The sequence below is a fragment of the Mchenga conophoros genome, linkage group LG16, assembly GCF_057382185.1.
Source record: "Mchenga conophoros isolate Kocher_MC1m ecotype Shallow Benthic linkage group LG16, M_conophoros_male_GT1.1, whole genome shotgun sequence".
Lineage (NCBI taxonomy): Eukaryota > Metazoa > Chordata > Actinopteri > Cichliformes > Cichlidae > Mchenga > Mchenga conophoros.
Genome location: NC_140541.1, coordinates 36,966,678 through 36,988,760, shown reverse-complemented (window position 1 = coordinate 36,988,760; position 22,083 = coordinate 36,966,678). Strand labels below are relative to the sequence as shown.

At 43.4% G+C, this 22,083-nt stretch overlaps 1 protein-coding gene across 1 annotated transcript in view; it reads right to left on the bottom strand.

The window, feature by feature from the left end:
- Nucleotides 1-22,083, bottom strand: part of ptpn4a (protein tyrosine phosphatase non-receptor type 4a) — a 70,294-nt gene that overhangs the window by 40,589 nt on the left and 7,622 nt on the right. Inside the window, exon 2 of the mRNA XM_085248450.1 lies at nucleotides 2,768-2,922. Coding sequence (XP_085104576.1) covers nucleotides 2,768-2,905 — 138 coding nt within the window. The 5' untranslated portion in view covers nucleotides 2,906-2,922. The remainder of the gene's footprint in view (nucleotides 1-2,767; nucleotides 2,923-22,083) is intronic.

The window sequence follows — 22,083 nt, the reverse complement described above, 5'->3', positions numbered from 1 at the left end:
TGGGCCGGGCGCTTCATTGACAAACGCCAGTTCAGCTTTTGCTGTTACATTGAAGTCAGGTCTGCTTACTAGTGTGTTTAAGTACATTTAGTTCACAGGACTGCCCTTGTGGTACACACATAAAAAACAGAAAACAACAGTAGCGTGTAGCTCTGATTAGCTTGTTTGCAGCAGCTGGCTCTTTTAAAGAAGCAGTTTGATGGTTTCTACTTTAAGTTTGTTATTGTACTTTTCTCTACTGGGCAGATGATCCCAGTGCCATTTCAACTCATCGATCTCCGTATGTAGTACAGCAGTAGAGGGATATTACCTAATCACAGACATTTTTGTTTATGAAATACTCAAATGTAGTGATTTCAATGATGCAAACTGGGACACGTGGTGCTTTCTATACATGTGTGACAAACGAAAGACTGACTGTGAGCCTGGGAAAAAAACCCAGTAACTTGGGTCTTTGTTAAGAGCTGCCTGATTACCAAATAGCTGTTACAGACAGCTGAATATTCATGTTGGGTATTGTGGTTACTTTGGTTCTGCTTTCCTGTGAATTGACCATGCTGCTAACCCTGCTTTTGTATGTGGGGAGGTGGGTTTTCCAAGCACGCATATGTGAGGATAACGCGTGATATCATTGTATTTTTCCTTTTTTATTAAACGCTGCAGTGGTGACTGACTGGTGTGACTGATGGTTGCTGTGGGTTTTTGCCTCATTTTCCACACCGAGTCTGAACTTAAGGTGAACGCAGATAAAACTGCTTTTATTAGTGATCGTGTTTCCGATGACGACATGGGTGTAGCTATTACTCAGCGATGAATGCCTCTGGCAGGTCTCTCCTACTTCTGCAGTGGGTTGCAAACTATGAATATGAAATTTGGTACCTGCACCGTGCAGGCGTGCAGGATGGAACAGCCGGAAGGAAAAGGAGGAGGCGATCTGATATTTTTCTTCCTGAAAATTAAGTAAGCTGAGTGTTGTTGCTAGGCAGTTTTTAAGTGAGTCTCAATTACGTAGGTGAGAACTACAGAGATAATGTCTGAAATGTTCTGACTGTGCAGAAACTGTAAGTCCAGGGGCTGTTGTTCATTAATTTATGAAAGTGTGACACATTGACATTTAACGAGGCTTCTTCCTCAAACTAAATGTGAAAACAGGGCAATTCCACAGTTACTCAAAATTACAAATTAAAACGTAATCATTAAAAAAAAAAAAAAAAAGGCTCAGCATGAATGCAATTAAGAGACAAAAGTTAGAATAAATATCTGAACGTAAATCGGAATACCTGGCCTCCTCGCTGAGTTATTGTCTAAAATACAGTCGTCGCATTGATCGTTGGTGCTTTTCTTGAATTTTCCATCGTAAACTGAAGCGCAACAAATACAAAACTGACAAGAAATGATGGAAACCAAGCGCTCGATGCTTGAAATTTCATCGACCCTTCTTTAGATGACATTTAAATTACGCTCGGCGCTACAACAATATCTGGAATAACACTTTACACTGATATTATTTCAGCCTACGGCTTTCCATCTATACGATCATCAATACAAGCCCCTCATGTGCCTCCCACAGCCAACCCACACACTCGCACACCACCAGCCCCCACGGTTCCCATGACAATAAGAGGCTGCTTCTGGATTTTCACTCTCCGCCGGAGTCACGGCCAGTCGGCCACAGAGAGGATCAATAGAAGTATTGTTGCTCTCGGGATGGCTTGTCCTTCCAGGAAGTTACTGCTGCTGCGGGGGCCTGATCAATGAAGCTGGCAGAGAGGCCGACAGAGCTCACACTACATTGAAGTTCTCACATTCGGCTAAGCTTGAACACACAGACGGTCTTTTACATACGTGGCTCAGACTCATCTGCATGACAAGACTGACAGGAAGTGAACGAGCAGTTACAAAGTAGCGTGGATTAACGCACAGAGTAAAAAGTACGACTTCATTATCACATCAGCACTCATCAGATATAATGTTCATATTGTCGTTCGTGCTTTTCTTTCAGTAAACACAAATCTCAACGCTAACAGGAAGTGATGTGTCTGAGAGGATGTTATTAGAAGAACTGCGCTGTGACTCAAAGGGAATTTCCCGACTGACTGTGTGTCTCTCTGTCACGGTGCTTGATCAGACGGAGAGCCGAGACAGACGGCCGTAACATCAGTCACAAGCTGGCTCGTCACCTGGTCTGAAGCGCACGCACCGCGCTCGCTTACAGACACCCTGCTTTATTTTCCCCTCGAGCTTCGCCTGCGTGAGACCGAATGCTTGTAAAGCGAGATAAAGACCGACTGATCAACCGCTGAGATCAAACCTCAAAGCCAGAAATGGAACAAACTGAAGCCAGTGGGACAAGTGAAACCCTACCCATTAGTATCATCAGAACACAAGAGAAAGAGAGAGAGAGTGGGCTGTGTTTTAAATGTCTGCCGATGTGTCGAAACACAAGGGATTTTTTCCCCCACCGACTCTCAGATGAATCTGAGGTGGGCTTGAGGGGAAATTCACAGTAACGGAAAAAGGTATGTAGGAAAGTTGGTCTGAGAGAAAGGGGAAGGGGTTTGATACTGGAAGTTTTCAATTCTAAAAAAAGAAAGAGCAGACGAGACCACTGTCTTCATCCTAACGTCTTTGTCTGGGAACAATTTCAGTGTTATTGAGAAAACACTAAGAAAAACAAACAAAAAACAAACGTAATGTTCTGCCATGTGCTTTTAACTCGCACACACAATTGAAACAAGGCGGTTGGGACTGAAGGGGGTTTACTTACATTGACTTTGAAGGCTTGGACTGTGTTGTCCAGCAGCAGTACGTTGCACACAACCTGTGTGTGCTGCCTGTCTCGCTCCAGCTCAGTCGCCCGGACATTGTAGGATCTGCCAGCAGGCAAGCGGAAGCGCGCGCTCATCACGCTCCTACCAGGGTCTGCAACAAGAGAGGACACAGCACAGAGGAGAAAACGATGAGTGAGAGCAAAACCAAAACGGGGCTCGATCAGGCCAAAGATCTAAGATTGCCTGTAATGAATGCATAACACCACGAAACTTAAAGTGCGCTTTAGGGGACAAAAACCTCTTTGTTCAAGGCTCGATCCATCTACAAACAGATGCACAATACGGCACGCAGCGACGGCAGCCGCGCAAGCCCGTGCAAGCAGGTCGAAGCATCGGCGAGCGAGTGTTTCATGGGAAAAGAATGTCAATACGCAAGCGGCAGATTCCCTGCCAGGGTGATGCGGCTCAGCCCGCCACCTCAAACACTCACGGGACAACCCAGGATGACACATTTTATTATTTTAAGAGGCAATTAGACTTCGTCAGTGAAGAATAATGCAACAACCGGGGCCATGCTGCCCTGTTTATTACAAGCTTCAAAAACCACAGCACACCTGATGTATCTTTCCAAACAAAGAACAATTCAGTTTTAATCTTAGTGGGGAGAATTAATGCAGCACGCTGTTAGCACGCTGTTAGCACGCCGCTATCTAAAACAAAAAAGGCGCCCTGTGACGGCAGAGCACAGCTGAGTAGGTGCAGCTCTCACTGTGTGATCTGTGCAGACACACTGCTGATGGTGATGCTGATGAGGAGGACGACGCAGCTCTCACTTCCAACATGAAGACAAAAACACGAAGGCTACAGCAGAGTTAGAGCAGCGAATGACGGACCTGCTTCACACAAAGCGACGAATGAGTAAACCTCCTATAGTCACTGATGTCGACTGAAGGTAAAACATGAAGGTGTGGGATTTCTCTGCTTTTACACCCTGCTGAGGACTCTTTCACGTGACTCTAAATGTGTTTGTAATCTCCGTAGATGAACAGTTCTTTCAAAGAGTAAAGACAAGATCACGGGCACCTGTTCCACATGATTTTCATACATTATGATGCATATTCTCAGATTCTAGAGCAGCTCTTATCCAGAGTAAGTCTTCATTATCTCAGACCAGGGCTGTTCTATTTTCCTTTAAGCCACGTTTGTTCTGGACGGATGCTCCATGCAAACCGAGGGTTTTAAAAAAGATGATTGGTTCACTTTACACAAAGAAGAGACCTGCGATGTAACTTGGAGAGCTTCACAGGAAGAGATAAGCAGACCTCGTCACCTTTGCTGCTGCTGAGCTTCCTGTTTGTCAATTTCAAGTGAAATAGCGACTCTGAATTTTCTGAGCTGCTTCAGAGAAATCAGACGGGCCCCGTTTCCCCCACAGTGTTTCACTTTTCCTTTACAATAAACTGTGTTTCTGTCCGATTATCCGATTAGTGAGTAACAGTTCAGTTCTGTGAAGCTTCTGATGAGAAGTCGGTGGCTCGCAGACTGTCTGGAGTCGTCGTTAAAGCCGTCTGTCAGAGGCTGGTCAATGAAACAGAGGAATGATATGATGCTGCAATGAGCTCCAAGCCCTTCCTGTCCACATCCTGCTTTTTTACTTTTAGGTCATCTAGCATGACTGCAGATGTGACAAACCCACAGGGGTCACGGTGCTGTCATCGCGGGCTGCTGTGTCTGTAGCGACGGATCTGTGGATGGGGAGAGCTCTCCGAGCTGCTCATCACTACACATGAGCACAAACCAGGATGACCTACTGACAGATGGTGCGCTCTCTATAAATGCACATTTATACTTCAGGTCACCGCTAACAAACTCTCCCTCTCACACACACAGACACACAATAATCTATATGTCATATGCACAGAGGAAGTTCTGACAGTCGCCTCATCCAAAAATAGACCAAAAATAGACACAATGACATGTGACAGACATCTCAAGAAAGCATCTATCACCCTGTGGTCACATTATATTACTTCATCGTGCTGAATGTCCAGTGACTTAAGAACAACTCAGGAAAGCATAAAAATATGAGAAGTGCTCCACCAGGGCCAATGGTTTATTCTATATATTCATTTAGCTTTCTTGGCTCTCCTTAAATGGACTTTAACTTTGTAATTGTACCCTGCTGAGACTCATTTTAATATACCTGACACAATTTATGTGGATATCATGCATGTATAGGATCCTTTTTTGGTAAAATGTCTGTAAATGTAATAAAGTGAAAAATGTTTTTGATTGAAACAGTTACAACCTGTTACTGTAACATTATCCTTCCCTATATGCCTACATCTCATCAGTCCAAACACTGGCAGTAAGACACACAGTTTTAAATGATCAGATCAATCTACTGACCTTCAATACACAAGCTCAAGCTATGAGGTGTTTTTTCTTTTGGTCATTTTTTTAATCATTAAGCTGACTTGAAGACCTTGGTGGATATAAGTCAAATTATAGCTATCGTGTTTGCAGACAGCATGACGCTGCAGGTGTTTAATACAAACATAAAATATGCAAAGTGTGGATTCAAAAGCATCTCGCCTTCACTGAACTAACAGGGAAACCTCAGAAACTCCAGCTAAGCATTTCTCACACTGTCAAACTCCTCTGTTCAATGACAGGCTGGTGAAAAATATCCATTTATTATTTTAGTTTCAGTTAACTCATTGCCCTTTGCTCCCCTCCTCCATGCAAAGATAAAGAAAGGCATGTCTTTGATAACAATTTCAAAATTATACGATTCAAAAGCACAACCGCCTCTGCCATCCCAGAAGATCTGACCAAACCCAGAAGCGCGATCTCTTGTGCCTACTTACCGTTTACTGACATCTTAAACCGGAACATGTATGTAATGCCTCCAGCTACTTAATTACAAAGAATTTTTAAATTCATAAATTTATCTCTGATGTTCAGTAACAATCTCAGAAGAACTAGCAAAGCATTAGCCTATCGAGGAAAAAGAAGCTACAATGTGCAGCAAGCTGATTGTTTATGATGTCACAGTAACCAAACTGATCACACAAAGACATCAGTCTGTATCGGTCTTAATCACATCAGTGGGTCACGGTTTACCACGTCCGCTCACAATTTCCTGGGCAAGAACTGCCACAGCATCAGAGCACAAAGTGCTGCAAGATGCAGAGCTGGTCGTGCTGTAGGTGCTCCTGGTGGGATCGGTATATTCTGCCAGCGGAACGAGCACGCTGGCCTCAGTGCGGGCAAACGCACGCGGACGTGGCCAAGCATGCACGATGATGCCAGCCACAGCGCTGCGAGCTTGGGAAACAGAGCGAATAGAGCAGGGAGACGGATGCAGGGATGAAGCCATGCAGAAGGAAGGGAGGGACGGAGCAATGTGCTCCTATCGCTGGCTCTCTCCGAGGACGAGCTGTGGGATAAACACACACACACTCCACAGGCTGTATCGCCTTGCCCTGCCCTTTTCCTGTCTTAACGTTCCTCTGCTTATCCACATGAAGACAATTTCAAAACTGCAGACAGGATGATCCCATCCTGTCTGCAACCATTGAATCACGTTTTCACGTTACCTACCTGAGCCTGAGAGCTTTAATGATCAGTTTAAAGTCCGGCATAAAACCATTGTTTGAAATATAAATGAAAATAGTTTGTCAAGAATGATTTTCATCAAGGTTTTATCTCATTCGATTTGTTCTCATGAACTTTTACTAGAGTGACGCAATTAATCGAAATGTCTGTTCAATTAAAATTGTGGCCTCCATGGATTAGGAAAACGAGATAAAAGAGATAAAACAATTATCGTGCCTGCTTCCTTTCACAACAGTGCTTTTATTTTGTCTTCTGAGCCGCCACAGCGAGCAGGCTTATTTTCAGCCTGAGCCACACACAGAATCTGGACACAGTTGAGGACTGGATGGATTAAACTGGAGGTGCTCATTAGTTAACCGGTCAACTAGTATAAAAGTAGGAACCCACTTAAACAGTCTAAACTGGTTAATCGGTGCCTTCGTGCACAGCATCTCAAACATATCATACTAGATTAGTTTGCATAGTGTTGCTATGACATAAGCATCAGCCTTAGCATCCATGTCTGTGCAGGATGTGGCTACACGTCGCTCCATTCGTCTGCTGTTCAGTCCATTTTCCATCTTTACAGTGCTGCAGGACCATGCAGGGTGGTGCAGCTTGCTTTTACCTGGCTTCTTTACAACTTCCTGTCACAGAGTGACAGAAAGCCATCTGCCGGGGTTGCAGCCCTTGGCGTATAGAAGGAACAGTTAAAAGTGTTGCACATAGATAAAGTAATTTGTCTGAGTAGTATACGTGGTATGGATCAATGAGTCGACTAACTGGATAATAGATTAAGCTCATTTGTTTTTCTTTAGGTTTTTAAAAGTTTCTTCCTCCTTATTCATCTCTTTCCTGTCCTACTACACCGTTTCCTCTTCCACTCTTTCCGTTCTCGCCGTACTGAAATTTTCTGCTCCGCTGTGGTCCTTCCAGCTTTGCTCTGCTGAGCTGGACAGGACAGCCACTCTCCCCTGAGAGAAGCCTCCGGAACTGCAGGAAGCAATTATTGTAGCGTGCTTCCGAAGTCAGCGGAGCTTACAAACAGGCAGAAATGCGTGTGTGTGTCTAACCAAGGGCCCTTGACCCTCAAGCTTCCCTCACTGGTGGGCTCCTGCGGCTCCCTCAGCTTATTGCAAACACAGACGCTCCTGCAGCCTTTCTGTCCATGCACAGGAAAATGAGCCTTTAATGTAAACGCATATATAAACATGCTGATATTAGCATGCACACACAAACAGACTTATCTAATGCGAAGATCGGGCTGGGCATTTCGGTCATTCTAGTTTAAAGCTGCGTTTCATGATTTCTTCTGTAGGTTTGTGTCTCTCTTCTCTCTCGTTCTCCACACAGAGCAGTTCCCAACATCCTCTCTGCATCTGCAAGCACACCCGGCTCCAATGTCCCAATTTTACCTCGTTTGTCCAGCTTCATTATGATTTTTTTTTAATAGCAGCTGCATAAATTTGAGCTTTGAGTGCTGCCACACAATCGCCAGGTCTCTGTTCAGTGAGTCGGCTCACCAACAACTGAGCATTTACCCACATTCAGGCAAAAGTGACCAAAGTATCACCTTTGCTCCACATTGTATACATGGCTCTGCTGTTATTAGCATGCACACCACTTGTGTACATAATAAAGCAGATCCCAACAGGGCTGAAGCACCGTCCTTCCCCGTGCCTCTTATTTATACTAGTGTCGCCGAAGTCCTCAAAGCGAAAGCTTCACAACTGGCGCCGTCTGCTCCAGCTCAAATACGGGCTCACAGCTGAACTCTGCTTGCCTTTTACATTTCTATTTATAATCCCGATTCCTTCAAAGAAACTGCTACGTATGGTTTTTCTGTCCCTTTGTGCTGCTTTGGAACAGTTGAAATAAGAGGCTTGCAGTTAGGAATCCCAAAGGAATTGTGCATAACAGCTTCACAGCACAGCGTAAACTAGGTCATACACAAACAGGTGGTCAATTACAGATGTGTGCCACTGCGCGTGCGTGTTTGTAGACAGCCTGCGATTTCCGTTTTCATTATAAATGATTAGAAAAACTACTTTAAAGCCCTCGTGGACGATTTCAATCAGAATAAGAACGAGTGGCGCGGCACTCGGTTGAACACTGGAGGGTTTCACCTGCACCTTCATGCAACTGCTGTTTTTATTTGGTGCTATACAAATAAACATGAGGAAATAAACTATTGTTTGGCATTAAGACAGAAAAACACTTCCTATACCAGGTCTTACATCCTTTCCCTTCTCCCCCATCAGATCACCACTATGAACCCTTTGATTTTACTTCTTCTATGTAGGAACCACTTGTGATTTTAGGGCAGCAACAGCATCGGGCTGTTGCGCGTCTCTGATAGTCTGGGAGTCCAAAAACTCGGGCCAGTCGAGGCGAGAAAGCTGAGGCAGCAAATAACCTTGAGAAGAGAGATGTATGAAGACCCAACAAGAAGCTAGAATATCATTTATAACAGCAACTCTGAGCAGTACCAGAGCCAAGTCAGACTTTGTGTTGCACGCGTTCAGTTTGCCTGTAACAGACACTGCTAATCCACAGATTCAGTAAATCAAATCAACTGTGCAAACTATAAACTATAAATGTCCGGTTCCGTTTCTGCCCCCTTTGGTCTCAAACCCATCATCATTCAGCCGTGCAGAGTTGCAAACGTCTGCAGACCTCTGCTTGAACCTTACCGAGCCCTTGTGGAATAAACCTCTCGGAGAGCATGAATGAAAATCCTGACTCAGCCGGCCCGACTGCATTGATTAGAAAAACTACACCGTCCATTCTAGTTCTCAGCTTTCCAGAAGCACTTCATCGGGCATTTCAACACAAGTGCACCAACGTGTGCTACAAAACCAAAGAGCAATAACAGCCTGAGAGGGGGAAATTTCATTTTACGTATAGAGCACGGAGCACAGTTAAAGCAGACACACGTTTAAGGATTCACACGTTACAGATTGTATGAAAACGTAAAAATATAATTAGAGCAAACAAATCTGCTGCGCAAAGAGCATCTCATAGAAACCAAAAACCAAAGTTATTTATATTTTGGAGCTTCCTGACCGCTTCAGTTCTTATTAACTTCTTTCACACTCGATATTTCATCACTGAATTATATTAAATAACCTGACACGACACAGACTTTCAGCAACACTAAAGCTTTCTGATGAAAAAGGAAGCACTTGTGATTTTAGTCGAGCTAACAGAGATTCAGCGTTTCGCATTTAAACCTCACAAAATGCCTTTGAGATCACGAGCTCCATTTGAAGATTCACACATCAGTTGTGCACTTTCACCTGTAGTTACAAGAAAGAAAAAGAGGAAAATAACCTGCTCCTGAGACATGAATGAGAAACCGCTGAATTAAACGTTCCTACCGAGCCTCGGGGCAACGCGATTACAGAAAACCTACTAAATTAATAACAATAAAAACATATTTTAATAGGTTTTTGCCAAAAGGATAAAACGAGGTCATTCAGTCAGTAAAGCCGAGTGTTGGGTCCAAACAGATGAAGGACTCCCCAGAGCGTCACACAGTGGGCGCACGTTTATTTGCACATGAGCGTTTTTATATATGACATTATTTAAAAATTGCAGAGTCAGTCCCAGCTGTGTGCACGGGCAATGTGATCGAAACAAGACTGACGTAGAAAAAGCGAATAAAACGTTATCCTCCAGAACTGCACCAGTTTAATGAGGAGCACTGTTAACATACATGTAATTTACCTCGTTAGTACTGAAGCATTCAAGTCTCTTCATAGTATAAATCACAGCATTACTGTTATTATTGCAAGTCCACCAGTTACTGCATGAGGGCGGAGCAGTAACTGAGCAACTTCCTTCTAATGAATTTAAGAATAAATCCTAAATTTGTGAATCCGATTTTCCAAACAATGCAGAAACATTCCGATAATCTTTGATACTAAATCCCTGACTTTTCTTCTTCTTCGCCTCCTCTTCATCCTGTCTTTAAGTGTCAGTATGGAGCGTGAGTCCATTATGCAAATTACAGTCATCAGTGCCAGAGAGCAGCCATTTACTTCTGCACACAAACACACACAGAGCCATTGATAAAAGCCAACACCTGTCACAGATTCCTGCTGAATCAAAGATAACACAGAGGAGACTTCTCAGCTCGTTCTCCCGCTGCAGTCCTCGTCTCTCCAAGCATCTCGAGTGACATCTCATCGTCCTATTAGATTTATTATAATGTCATCGTCTTCACAACCTCCCCTCTCCCATTGGCTCTTCCATCTTTCACTTCTCGCTTCTCTTCTGCTTCTTTTCCCGAGTTATTGGCGCCACCGTCTCCCCTTTAGAAGCCGCTAACGTGCATTTTCTGCTAAGAGAAGAGCTAACTGTGTGAGCGAGTAACATCTACTCTCTGTGTTGCATCACTGTGAGTTATTTGAGGACAGATTAATCTCAACAGCTGCGCTGGAATAAAGAAAGGTTGCAAAACAGTGGTCGTTCCACCACAAATGCACAAAAGCAGCACATCCTGTCCACTTGATTTGTCTGCAAAACAACATTTAGCTTCAACTACGGCACTCTTCAAGGCCTGGAGACAAATAATCGCTTTGTTGTTTGCACAACAGCCGTGAACACATCTGCATCTGTAAAGTGCACACTGAATACTTTCTTAAAATATTGAGGAGAAATAAAACATGTCATAGTCTGAGTACGGTAAAAGAAATAAATGAATTACAGTAGACATTCACACCTGGGGTTCTCTTCTTCTTGTCATGCACACACACGTCGCATTTTGTTATTTTTGCAATGGTATCAGTGGCGACTATCTCAGGTTTGAGGTTTCCTGCTTTTAGCTAACAGTGCAAATAATCATTCATCTATTCATAATGTTCATCACATACACAGCAGCATTTCTGTGTGAGAAAATTACTGAAACAATGCCAACAAATATCCTACACGTGGTTAAAAACTGATTTCATTAGCACAGGTGTTACTAAATGAACAGGTGAAAAGCAAACAATCTTAACAACAGACGAGCAAAAGTTGAAGGACGGGTCCAAAAAACAGCGCGGAAGAAAAGACAACAAAACAATGCATTAAAAATGGATAAAGATAAAAATATTAAAACAGGAAAATATGGAAGGAAACTAGAATAAAAGGAGATATAAGGGCCATAAAAGGGCACCTCAGGCTGTACGGCTGCAGACTGGATCACGCCGGGTCATCGTTTGTGCTCTGAGGCTCGGGGCCAGACGCAGGCGTCGCTTTAAAACAGATCCACAAAATCAATTGTAAACACATACAGGAAGTCAATGGAGATAAGCCAGGAGTGGGTGATGTAAAGACCACATTTGTCTGTCACCGGCACTAATGAATTAGCTGGACAACAATAAAATACCACTTAGGGTTTGTCAGAGTGGTCACTGATGTTTTAAACACACCACGGAAAGTTTGGACTGAGAATGTGAGAGGGGAGGGCCCCCGTTTATACAACAGCAGGCCCTCTGTGCAGTAATATTCTCACACACACGAGAGAGAGAGAGATGCAGGTCTGATTAAAGCTGCACATTTCTCCTTTCCTGCTGACGCCGGCGCCTTTACGTGCAACCGGGGTCGGTTTCTGAACACTCTGCAAATTTCCACCCGCATCCACCCCAACCCTGCACATTCCTGCCCCACCAGCAGGGAGGCCAGGTGTTCTATAGCAAGCGCACGCCCTCCTGCTGCAAGGCAGATAGATTAGCTCAGTGACAATGCAGCACTTCGCACGATCCTTCGAAAGATCCCAGTGATTTAAGTGGCAAACACAGCTCAACACCCAAAAGCATTGAAATATAAATAAATGAGTAAATAAGCAAACTACAAGCATCTAATGTTGATATCAGTAAAACCACCGCTGACATTCACCGTGTCTCTGTGCCAAGCTGAACCCCGTTCCCTGAATCTGGTCCTGTAAGCGAGTGTGTGTTTAACAGTCTGTGGAGTCAATAAGCTAAGTTAATCAGCCTCTCTTCATTAAGGTGCAGAAACCCCGCTAGAAGCCAAGCACACTACAGTAGACAGGAGCAGGCTCTTTATGTATAAGCAGTGTGAGATTATCTGAACCGTGTGCGTCTGTGGCCTCATCACCAAACTCTGCTGCCACAACAATTAAGCTGACACACGTCTGAACATATTTGTTTGTGCTGCATCTGAAAATATCTTCACATGACAACTTCAGCTCAAATTCCAACAACATGCATACATTGAAAACATGAACAGATGCAGCATTAAGTGCTCCGATGCTCTGATCGTGCGAAAGCAGCTTTTGTCCAAAAACACAAAATACTGTAGTGTGAAGCTGTTAGTGGGCAGATCTTTGACTCATTAAAGTGGAAACTGCCTCAAAGTAAGTCATGGAAGTAAAAACATATTCCAAGATATTCATTTGGAGGCAGGTAAAATCTCTTTTTTTGGTAAATATTCAAATCCTAAGCCCATCGGAGCGGGCACGCTCCAATTTGTGTAACTACTTTTAAATCCCGGTACAACTGCAACCACATAAGCTAGCGCAATAATTTCTTTTGCACATAAAACCAGAGCTGCACTTACATATCATGCATTCAACTTGTCCCAGGTCGCAGTTTCCTCCAACATGTGGCTTTGCAAAAATCGCGTAAAAAGCGCTGCCAACAACTAAAACATAATCGTCCTGAAACACGCAATTCGATCAGCTGTTAATAGTACTTCCTACGTCAGTGCGAACTATCGCATGTCTGCCATTATCTGCAAAAACTGGAAGTGACCTTTCAAAGGTTTACTGGTGTTTGTAAAAGTCACGTTTGACTTTAAGCCTTTCTGTATAGTTTCTGAGAGGCTTAATTTCACTGTTGCAAATAGTTTATTTTGTTTTATTTTGATGAACATGCTGTTTTTTTGCAAATTGTGTACAATAATATTTGTTTTTGTTTTTCCTGCATTTTATAAAAATTGGTGTATCTTAAAAACGAAACTATGAAGACACTCAAAATGAATTTCCTGTGGTTGGAAACTATTTTGGGCAACTTTTTTGCATTTACAATTTTAAGGGTTACACCTCTGAAATTTCTCTTACTAGAAATAAGTGTAAAAAAACAAAAACGTTTTTTGTAGTTTACTGCACTTTTTTGCAAGCTATGCAGTTACTATGGACTTTATGCAGGCGTATTATTGAAATTTGGGATATAACAGTTGTACTGATGTATAACAACTTAAAATGCTCCCAGCTATGGCACTATAGCATGTAAAATATAAAGATAGATCCATGCTAAAATATAAAGCCTATGATAGACTTGAAAGAGTTAAAAAACAAACAAACATGTTCCTGTAGACGTTAACAAGAAGGCCAGCATAAAACGAAAAAATGGCTGCAGTTCAGTCAAACCTGTTAAAAACAAACTAATTGTTGGTCTATGGCGACTGCAGCACGTGCAGAGCTAACATAAACACCATGAACGAGAGTCGCCCATATTACCGGTCGCTCCACATATTTCTGACCCTCAGTAACAGCAGATAGCCAAAACACATACATGTGGGTCTGCAAAGCTTTGCAGAGCTGGGATTAATCCTAAAACGGTGTTAAAATGGTCGTGTAGGTGGCGATAGTTTTGTTTTCAAATACCACTTTGTAAATGAAAACGCAGATGTGAGGAGTCAGCCTGAGGCACGGGATTTTTCTTTGTCAGCTAGGAACTAACATAACGTGTCAGCCTCTCAGACGGGACGGCATGTGACAGTCAGGAAAACGACATGATTCACTTACTCCCCGTCACCCTCGGGACGAGCCTGTACTCTATTCTCAGAAGCTGTAGCTGCTCAGGTCAAAACAGTCAAACACCAAACCAGTCACTACTCATCTCATCAAAGTTCAAACCACCTCTTTATTAGAGGTGTCCCCTTACACTACTCCAGCCTTTTCTCCAAGAAGATGCGCATGTTTTATTTTTGCTCCTTGCTGAGAACTTAATTAAACAGCGGCTGACATTCAAAATGACACAAAGGCAGCTCAGAAAACAGGAAAAGGCTTTTTGCACTGAGCACAGCCTTTAGATGCAACACTGGACGTTTCTGCAACTATTACGGCAGCTTTACCGAAATGTGACCATAATATCATATTATCAGTGTGCAGGATCATTCCCCCCCCACAGTTAATGAGTTATTAAGGTCCTATTACAAAAGAGACAAAAGGCCCTAAAGATTTATGCAAACCTGGACCTAGAGGATTCTCACCACACCAAATTATGCAAATGCAGCAAACATACAAACATCAGCACATAAACAGCCAAAATGGATATTAATGCAAAACAAGCCAGGTAGCGTAAGTGCCACTCCATATATGTGCATCCACACAACCACTCCTTTTTCTCCTTATTCCCAAGCACACCGCATTAAAAACAAAACACCTGCTGCTTTAATGCAAAACCTTCAGAACGGCTGACTCTTGCACTAACATGCACTAGCATTTCAAACCCAAACATACAGGCCTAACCCCCCGCAGCATGCATTTCATTTACAAACACAAAGGTGAGAAGCACAAAATCCAGCCACACCATTAGGTCATGCTGTAAAAACAAGCGCTACGATGGGGGCTCTGCTGATACTGAGCCCACCCTGATGATGTGCATGCAAATTAAACATCTGCATATAAATAATGTAAATAACATGAATAATACTCTTTATTTCTTGAGGACACCAGTCGAATGCTCCAAACTACACTCTGCCATCTCGCCTGTCACCCTGTCGCGACGCAGCGATGGCACCAAAGGAAAAAGCTTGAAATTGGGATGTGAGTGCAGATGTGCATGCCTTGTGTCACTCAGCTGTGGCCTGGCCTAATGCACAACAACCTCAAACCGCGTTTCACAAACTCGGGTTAAACGGTGCTTCATTTAGCCTGTTCTGCATTCGCTAGAATTTACAAAGAAAGATGAGTGCAGCCGCAGTCCTCAGCACCAACTACTGCTGTGCATCTACTGTCTATGCTTCTCTGCAGACACAGGCTTAAATCAAACAAGGGCACAAAAATTAGGTAAAGTGAAACACTTCCACTCGCCTCTTTGTTGCAGTGATGGCCAACAGTGTGAAACAGAGGAACATGCAAGCAAGATCTTCCATGCAGTCTTTAAAACATCTCAGAGGTTTTTTTTATCACATACGTGCACTTCTGAGCTAAACACCTTTAGCTTGAGCTTCTGTTCGTGGTTTCTGGTGTGTGTGTATACATCCACGTGCACAAATTCAGGATGTCCTCTGCATGCTACGTTACATTTACATGAGAATGGTTTTGTCCTTCGAGTGCTGTGGTTTAGGCTTTCGAACTCAATGTGAAGACAGGTGACAACAGGCCGGGCTGTGGCTAGTCGTACGGTAAGCGCTGAAGACACAAAACCTTAAAGGTAATTTAAATATAAGTGGGCTTGGGGGAGATCATAAAGAACTTCAAACTATTTCGATCCGCCGAAAAACAGCCAAAGGCTCTGCTGCGATACGGCCAATTCGAGCGGAAGATGTGATTCAAAAGCAGTGTTGATGATTAAACAGCTTGTTTGAATGTATTATATAGCTTAAATAACACGAAGCATGTGTGTGGGAGAGGTGTTAGGGGATGTCTCTCCACCACGGCTTGTATGAAGAGGTGAAGATGAAGAGATGGAGGTGGGTGGAACACATTGCGGTTGGTAAACAGGGCCAAAACAGGAAAGCGTGGGCCTACCTGACAGTCACCTCAGAGCCTGTAAAATGTTGCCACGCTTTAAAAAATAAGGTTAGCTGCTGGTGAAAAAATACTGAGACAGCAATTTGTTGCCTTTTTTTGCATCTCCTGAGGTGCTTTAGTTTGAATTTTTGTGTGGATGAGCCGCCTTTCAGGCCACAATCTGCTTTGCAGAAAAAAATGTGACGCATGCTTATGTGCTAAACTCAAACAGCTGATCCAAATCTGCAAGCAGCGAGTTTTTTCCCCTGAATTTTTATTTCTGCTAGCATCGCTCAAACCAGTGAACTGTAAATGTCCTGACGCAGTAGGGACAGCCTTCAGACGGCACTCGCTCGGGTTTGATGTGGAATACTGTGCGACAATAAAGCTGCAGCCGTGTCACTGATCCGAGTATTGCGATGCACGCCTGACGTACGAAAAAGAGTAAAAGAGCACTCGATTTAACCTGCCCCGCATTTATTTGATTTCACAAAAAGAGTGCAACCTGATACTTAGATGTCGGATCCTAAAAATGAGCTTCAACTTCAGAGCGAAGCTGTTGCACAAGAGAAATGACAAAAAACGGTTCTGAAAGCAACCAAGCATCTAAAAACACATGACTTCAAAGAGGCATCATATCATTTCCGATGGGTTTTTAAAGGCCGCTAATGATTTAAGGTCTTAGCGTCTGAAATGTAATGTCCCAAAAAGGATGCACATCTGTTTTTTTAATATGTAGAAGGACTGGCTTTAATCCATACGAACACATGACTGTGGTTTTGTTTTTCTAGCTTGTTCAGTAAAGCCTCAGCTCTACGATTCTGACTCACATCCAACAACCACACACAGCTCAGTGTCAATCTAGTGCTGTTGATCAATAAAGGGTACATAAAACAATTTACCAGCTCCTCTAAAGATCAATACAAACGAAACACGAACAGTCATATCCTAGGATACCTAATATCTAAATAAGGGGCCTGTCCTCAGCTGCAGCCACTAAAAATCAGCCTTTAATCAGCCCGAGCAACAAGCCTGAACAACCAAACCATAAAGAGAAATTACTGCCACCGTTCACCGTGGAAGTGGAAGCTTAGCCAGTTTTAATCAGTCGGTAGGTTTCTGCTCAGGGGAGTTGCAAAAAAAGCTCAGATTTATGGTCCTGTAATTAACATGTCTGAGATTAAAGTGACGAAATGTCATGTATTGTCCTCTGGCTAGAGGCTCCAGTGCTGGCAGAGAGGCCGAAAGAGAAAGAGCGGGCAGAGCGGCCATGAGTCAGCCGGAGCCAGCCCCCTGCCTCATGCTGAAATCAGAGAAACCACAAGAATGTAACAGCTTCTGTTATTATCCCTCCCTGCTGCCTCGCAGCCTGATGGCCTGCCCCAGAAAATAGCAGCGAGGCTGGCTTCTCTCTCACTCACACACTCTTGTTCTCATGTTCTCTCGATCCTCTCATTCTCAAATCTGACACACACATTTTTCTCTCAGGCTATGGCTGTCCATTTTGTTTAGCTTTCTCTCCACACACACACACACACTTAAAATTTAACCGATATACGTCCAAATTTAAACACCATCTGGGTTTAATGGTATTCTGAGGAGGGTTTAAACAGCAGCAAAGTGTTTGACCACAGTTACATTGGTCTCTTTTAGCAGGATGAGTCGCAACACTGCTAACAAATGACGAGCGCAGTCGATAAATTGCATACATGCGGCACACGTGCTTTTGTCTAAAGCGGCTCACAGTAACATCATTCGACCGTCGCAGACACGAGACTTCCTTTTGTTGAAATGAAGCCGCACAGAGCCGCGTACACTCAGCAGCCTTTATGTAAAGCGTGAGGCTGACTCAGCAGCCCTTCAAACTCTCCGGTGACGAGTGTTGACCTGTTGCCTTGTTTGGCAGTTGCACAGAATTGCACCAATGCAAACAATTAGGATTAAATGGAAATCGCTCGCTATAGCCTCAATCTGTTTTCATAGATTTACTACCAAGCTTAATTTGCAGAAACAGATCTCTGCATATGAATGTGCAGAATCGGGAGACAAGGGATTTTTCCTCAAGAGTCCATGTAAATAACTAAATAGATAAAATAAAATATGGGAAGCTGTACTTTCCAAACTGGTTATAATCTGACAACTTTAGCTTTTTATTAGCTCTTTGCAAAGTATCTATACGGAGGCGTTTCATCAAATTTAAATTATGATCCTGAAAACAAGAAAACTGGGATAAAACCTTTACTTTTAAAAAGCTCTCGCGCCTCATTTTTCTAACCAATAACATCCCTTTACTTTACTGCGGTGTGCTTTCAGCCCTCCCTAAAAGTCCCAGCTCACTAACGGTTTAGCTCTGCTCAAGCCAAAATGACAGAAACACAGCATTAGGTCAATGAAACTGGACTGTGGATGGCCAGAGGCTGCCTCGTAGGCTTAAATTGCTGAAATTATATATAAATTATTCCTCAATCAGGTGTTAGCGGTACGATAACAATGTGAAAGTGAGTGGGAACAGCAGCAACTGAGCCGTGAAGTGGTAGGCCACATAAAATCTCAGACCGGGGTCAGCGGATGCTGAGCCGCACAAAGGTTACCGGCTTTCTGCAGAGTCAGGAACAGCGCATGCATAGATGTGTTGGTGGAATGGGTTTCCATGGCGACCAGCTGCACACAAGCCTTACATCACCGAGCGCAATGCAAGGTGTCATATACAGCGGTGTAAAGACGCAGCCACTGGATTCTAGAGCAGTAAAGACGTGTTCTCTGGAGCGACCAATCACGCTTCTCCCTCTGGCAATCTGATGGACGAGTCTGGGATTGGTGGATGCCAGGACAACGGTACTTGCCTGGCTGCGCTGCTAAGTGTAAAGTCTGGTGGAGGAGGGATTTATGGTGTTTTTCAGGAGTGGGGCTCGGCCCATTAGGTGCAGTGAAAGGAACAAAGTGCACAAAGCATGATCCTGAAAGACAAGGATGAGCGAGTCTGGTGAGGAAGAACTTGACTGGCCTGCACAAAGTCCTGACCTCAACCTGACAGAAGACCTTTGGGATGAACTGAAACGCCGATCCAGGCTGTCCAACATCAAGGTGTGACCTCACAAATGCTCTTCTGGGAGAAAGTCCTGTAAACACTCCTAAACCTTGTGGCAAACCTTCCTAGAAGAGTTGAAGCTGTTACAGCCAATCATATTAAACCCTGTGGATTAAGAATGAGATGACACTCGAGTTCATGTGTGTGTGAAGGCATACGAGTAAATAGTTTTGATGTGTGTACTTAGTGTATGCCAGCTATAATCGGGGTTTATTGTTTTTTGTTTGTTTGTGACAAAGTCGGCTCTTTGAAGGGACCGTTTCTATCCTCGGGCTTTGAGTCCAGCTGAGAAAGGCTGCGGAGGCCCAGGAATAAACAAAGGAGCGCAGCAACTTAAGCATGTTGACATCCCCATCGCTGTCGTCCCTGCATCGACTCATATACACAGTGAAAACATTTTCACAGCACAAATTTATAAATTTACATTTGGCACAAGCCATCTGCTGGCTAAAACTGACCAAATTACAGAGAGAGAATTTACAAACAGTTTTGTCTTGGACAAGCTGGTCCTGTGGAATATGATTCAAGACCAACGAGGATTTTTTTGGACAGAAAACAGGCCTGACGGTGAGGAAATAAGTAGCACGAAGTAAAAATAGTAATGTCCCAGGTTTTCAAACTCCTCTTTTAGTGAGTGTTTAGGTTGGATACGGAATCACTCCGGGCTTCCTCGACAGACCTCCAACAACAACAAGCAGCGGATAAAACCAGGTTTTACCATGTAAACCGTTGACGTTCCAGAAATAAGCCCGTCAAGTGCAGCACAAAAATAACGCTGCATGTCTGAAAAAAGATGGCATAAGACTGAAAAGTTGGAGATGTTAACTATGTCACCAAAATAACAGCACTCTTACTGTCACTAAGGTAGGCTAAATATCTCCTATGACCCGTTCTCATTACTTTTAAAATAGCTCAAAACATTATATTCAGGATAAACATTACAACGGGCTAAATTTGGGATTTTGCAACTCAGTCACGTCAAAATTCCCTTTGTCTACAGAGGAAGTACAAAAGCCCAGAAGCCCTTCAATGCAGTTTTTACATCGAGGGCACAGCAGAAAAAGAGCAATCCATTTTTGGCTCTGACCCACTGTTCTTAAGCAACTGTGTCCTCTGACCCCCCGAGGTATTCAAGGCTCTTTAAGCAGCTGTTTCAAAGGCAGACCTGAGGATCTGAAGGTGACACGCACACACCGAGCTCAGGTTGCACAGGTGGCAGGTTAAAATGGGCACGTGGCAATCGATCTACAACTCAAATGTTCATTGGCTTGTATGTGTAAGCGCACACGTGTCTACCTGCTGCTGGGTTAAATGGATGTGGGATGGAGGAGAGTGAAGGAAAACACAAGTCTGAACAAGCACTGGAACATAACCAGGGAGTCAGCTGTGCTCACATACCTGAGGATAGTAAACACGGGGGTGGGGCAGCACTGAAGAGGAATCCTGATAATAATGTTAGGATGTAGCAGTTTTACTCATAAACTGGTATAAAACTTCATTTTGCCAGGGCAAACTTGAATTACATTTCTTCTGCTCGCTCCAGAGCGCTCTCCAAATTCAACAGACAACTTCCCCAAAACGTCAGATATGATTATCTCACCGGTGCAGCAGTTTTACAAAGACGTTCCCAAAACGCAGCATATTGAGGGCATCGCGGCGTTATTACCCACAAGTACGATTAACATCGCATTTTCTAACTGGTTTGACAAAGTTTGCCAACACTCCCGATAATTTGAACGACAGCAGTCTGAACAAGAAGACTGCAGAGAGGTAGACAGATAAATAAATAACGAGCACAATCATCTACAACTGGTTCTAGACACCCAATAGCTGCATTAGATGAGTACCTCCCCGGTAATACTTGGACTGTTCTAGAAGGAGTTCAGTTCATTTTTTGAGTTTATTTATGGAAAGGATCACAGGAAGTTCCTGGTATTTCAGAGCTATAAGGTTACCGGTATTGGTAAACTCATGAATGTAACCAATAAGAACAAACATCAATTCACACATTAGACACGCCCACTCATGCCAGGAAATCACCCTCTTTCCTTTCTGTCTCCACACCTATCAAACGGTCATTTCTCTGTTTATGCCTGTTTATCCATCTCAAGTGATCAGTGGCTGTACGAAGATTTACATGTATCCAAGTAATTCTGTCTCACAGCTATAATCTCACCCTCTAATTGGGCTCCCTGTGAAACAGTTTCCAGGCCGTTCGATTGGTTTATCTGTCTTGTTGCCCAAAGTCGTCGTGTCTCAGGCTGGTTTAAATTGGCCTCAGCCTTTCAGGGAGTCAGTCTGGCCTTTCGGAGAGGTTCAAACGTTGCGAAGGAAAGAGGTGAGCTGGGTTTATAACACAAGACTAAATGAGAGCAGCTGTACTGTCAAAGCAAGGCAGCCCCATCATTGCTTTATTTCCATCATCTTTGTTTTCATAATTGTTAGAAATCATAATTTTAATTGAATAGGATTTTTGATAAATTGTACAGCCCTATTAGAACACACAGATGACTCATAATAGGGCCAATAAAGGATGCTGAATTACAATAGACGCCTCGAGTCACAATGTTTCCAAAGTCTACAGCAGTGTGGGTGTCAGAACACAGTGAATCACGTTGAAGACGGTAAGAAGACAGAAAAGTTTGTGTTTCCAGCGCATTATTTTTTTTCCATATTTTCATTCTGTGGTCCTCCATAACAACGGGTATGATTCCAAAACTCAGTCCTACCTGTACGCAAACACATTACTGTCCAAAATCCTCAAGTACCTTTTTCTTTTTTTAAAACAGGATCCTCTCCTAAAGCCATTAAAACACACAAAATTTGGAACAAGTCTGAAGAACCGTTACAAATCATCCTCATACGTTTGGTTTAGATGCGTTTTCACTTCTGGGAAAAGCTCAGTTTGGTATAAGTGAACATGCTGCCTGGGTAGA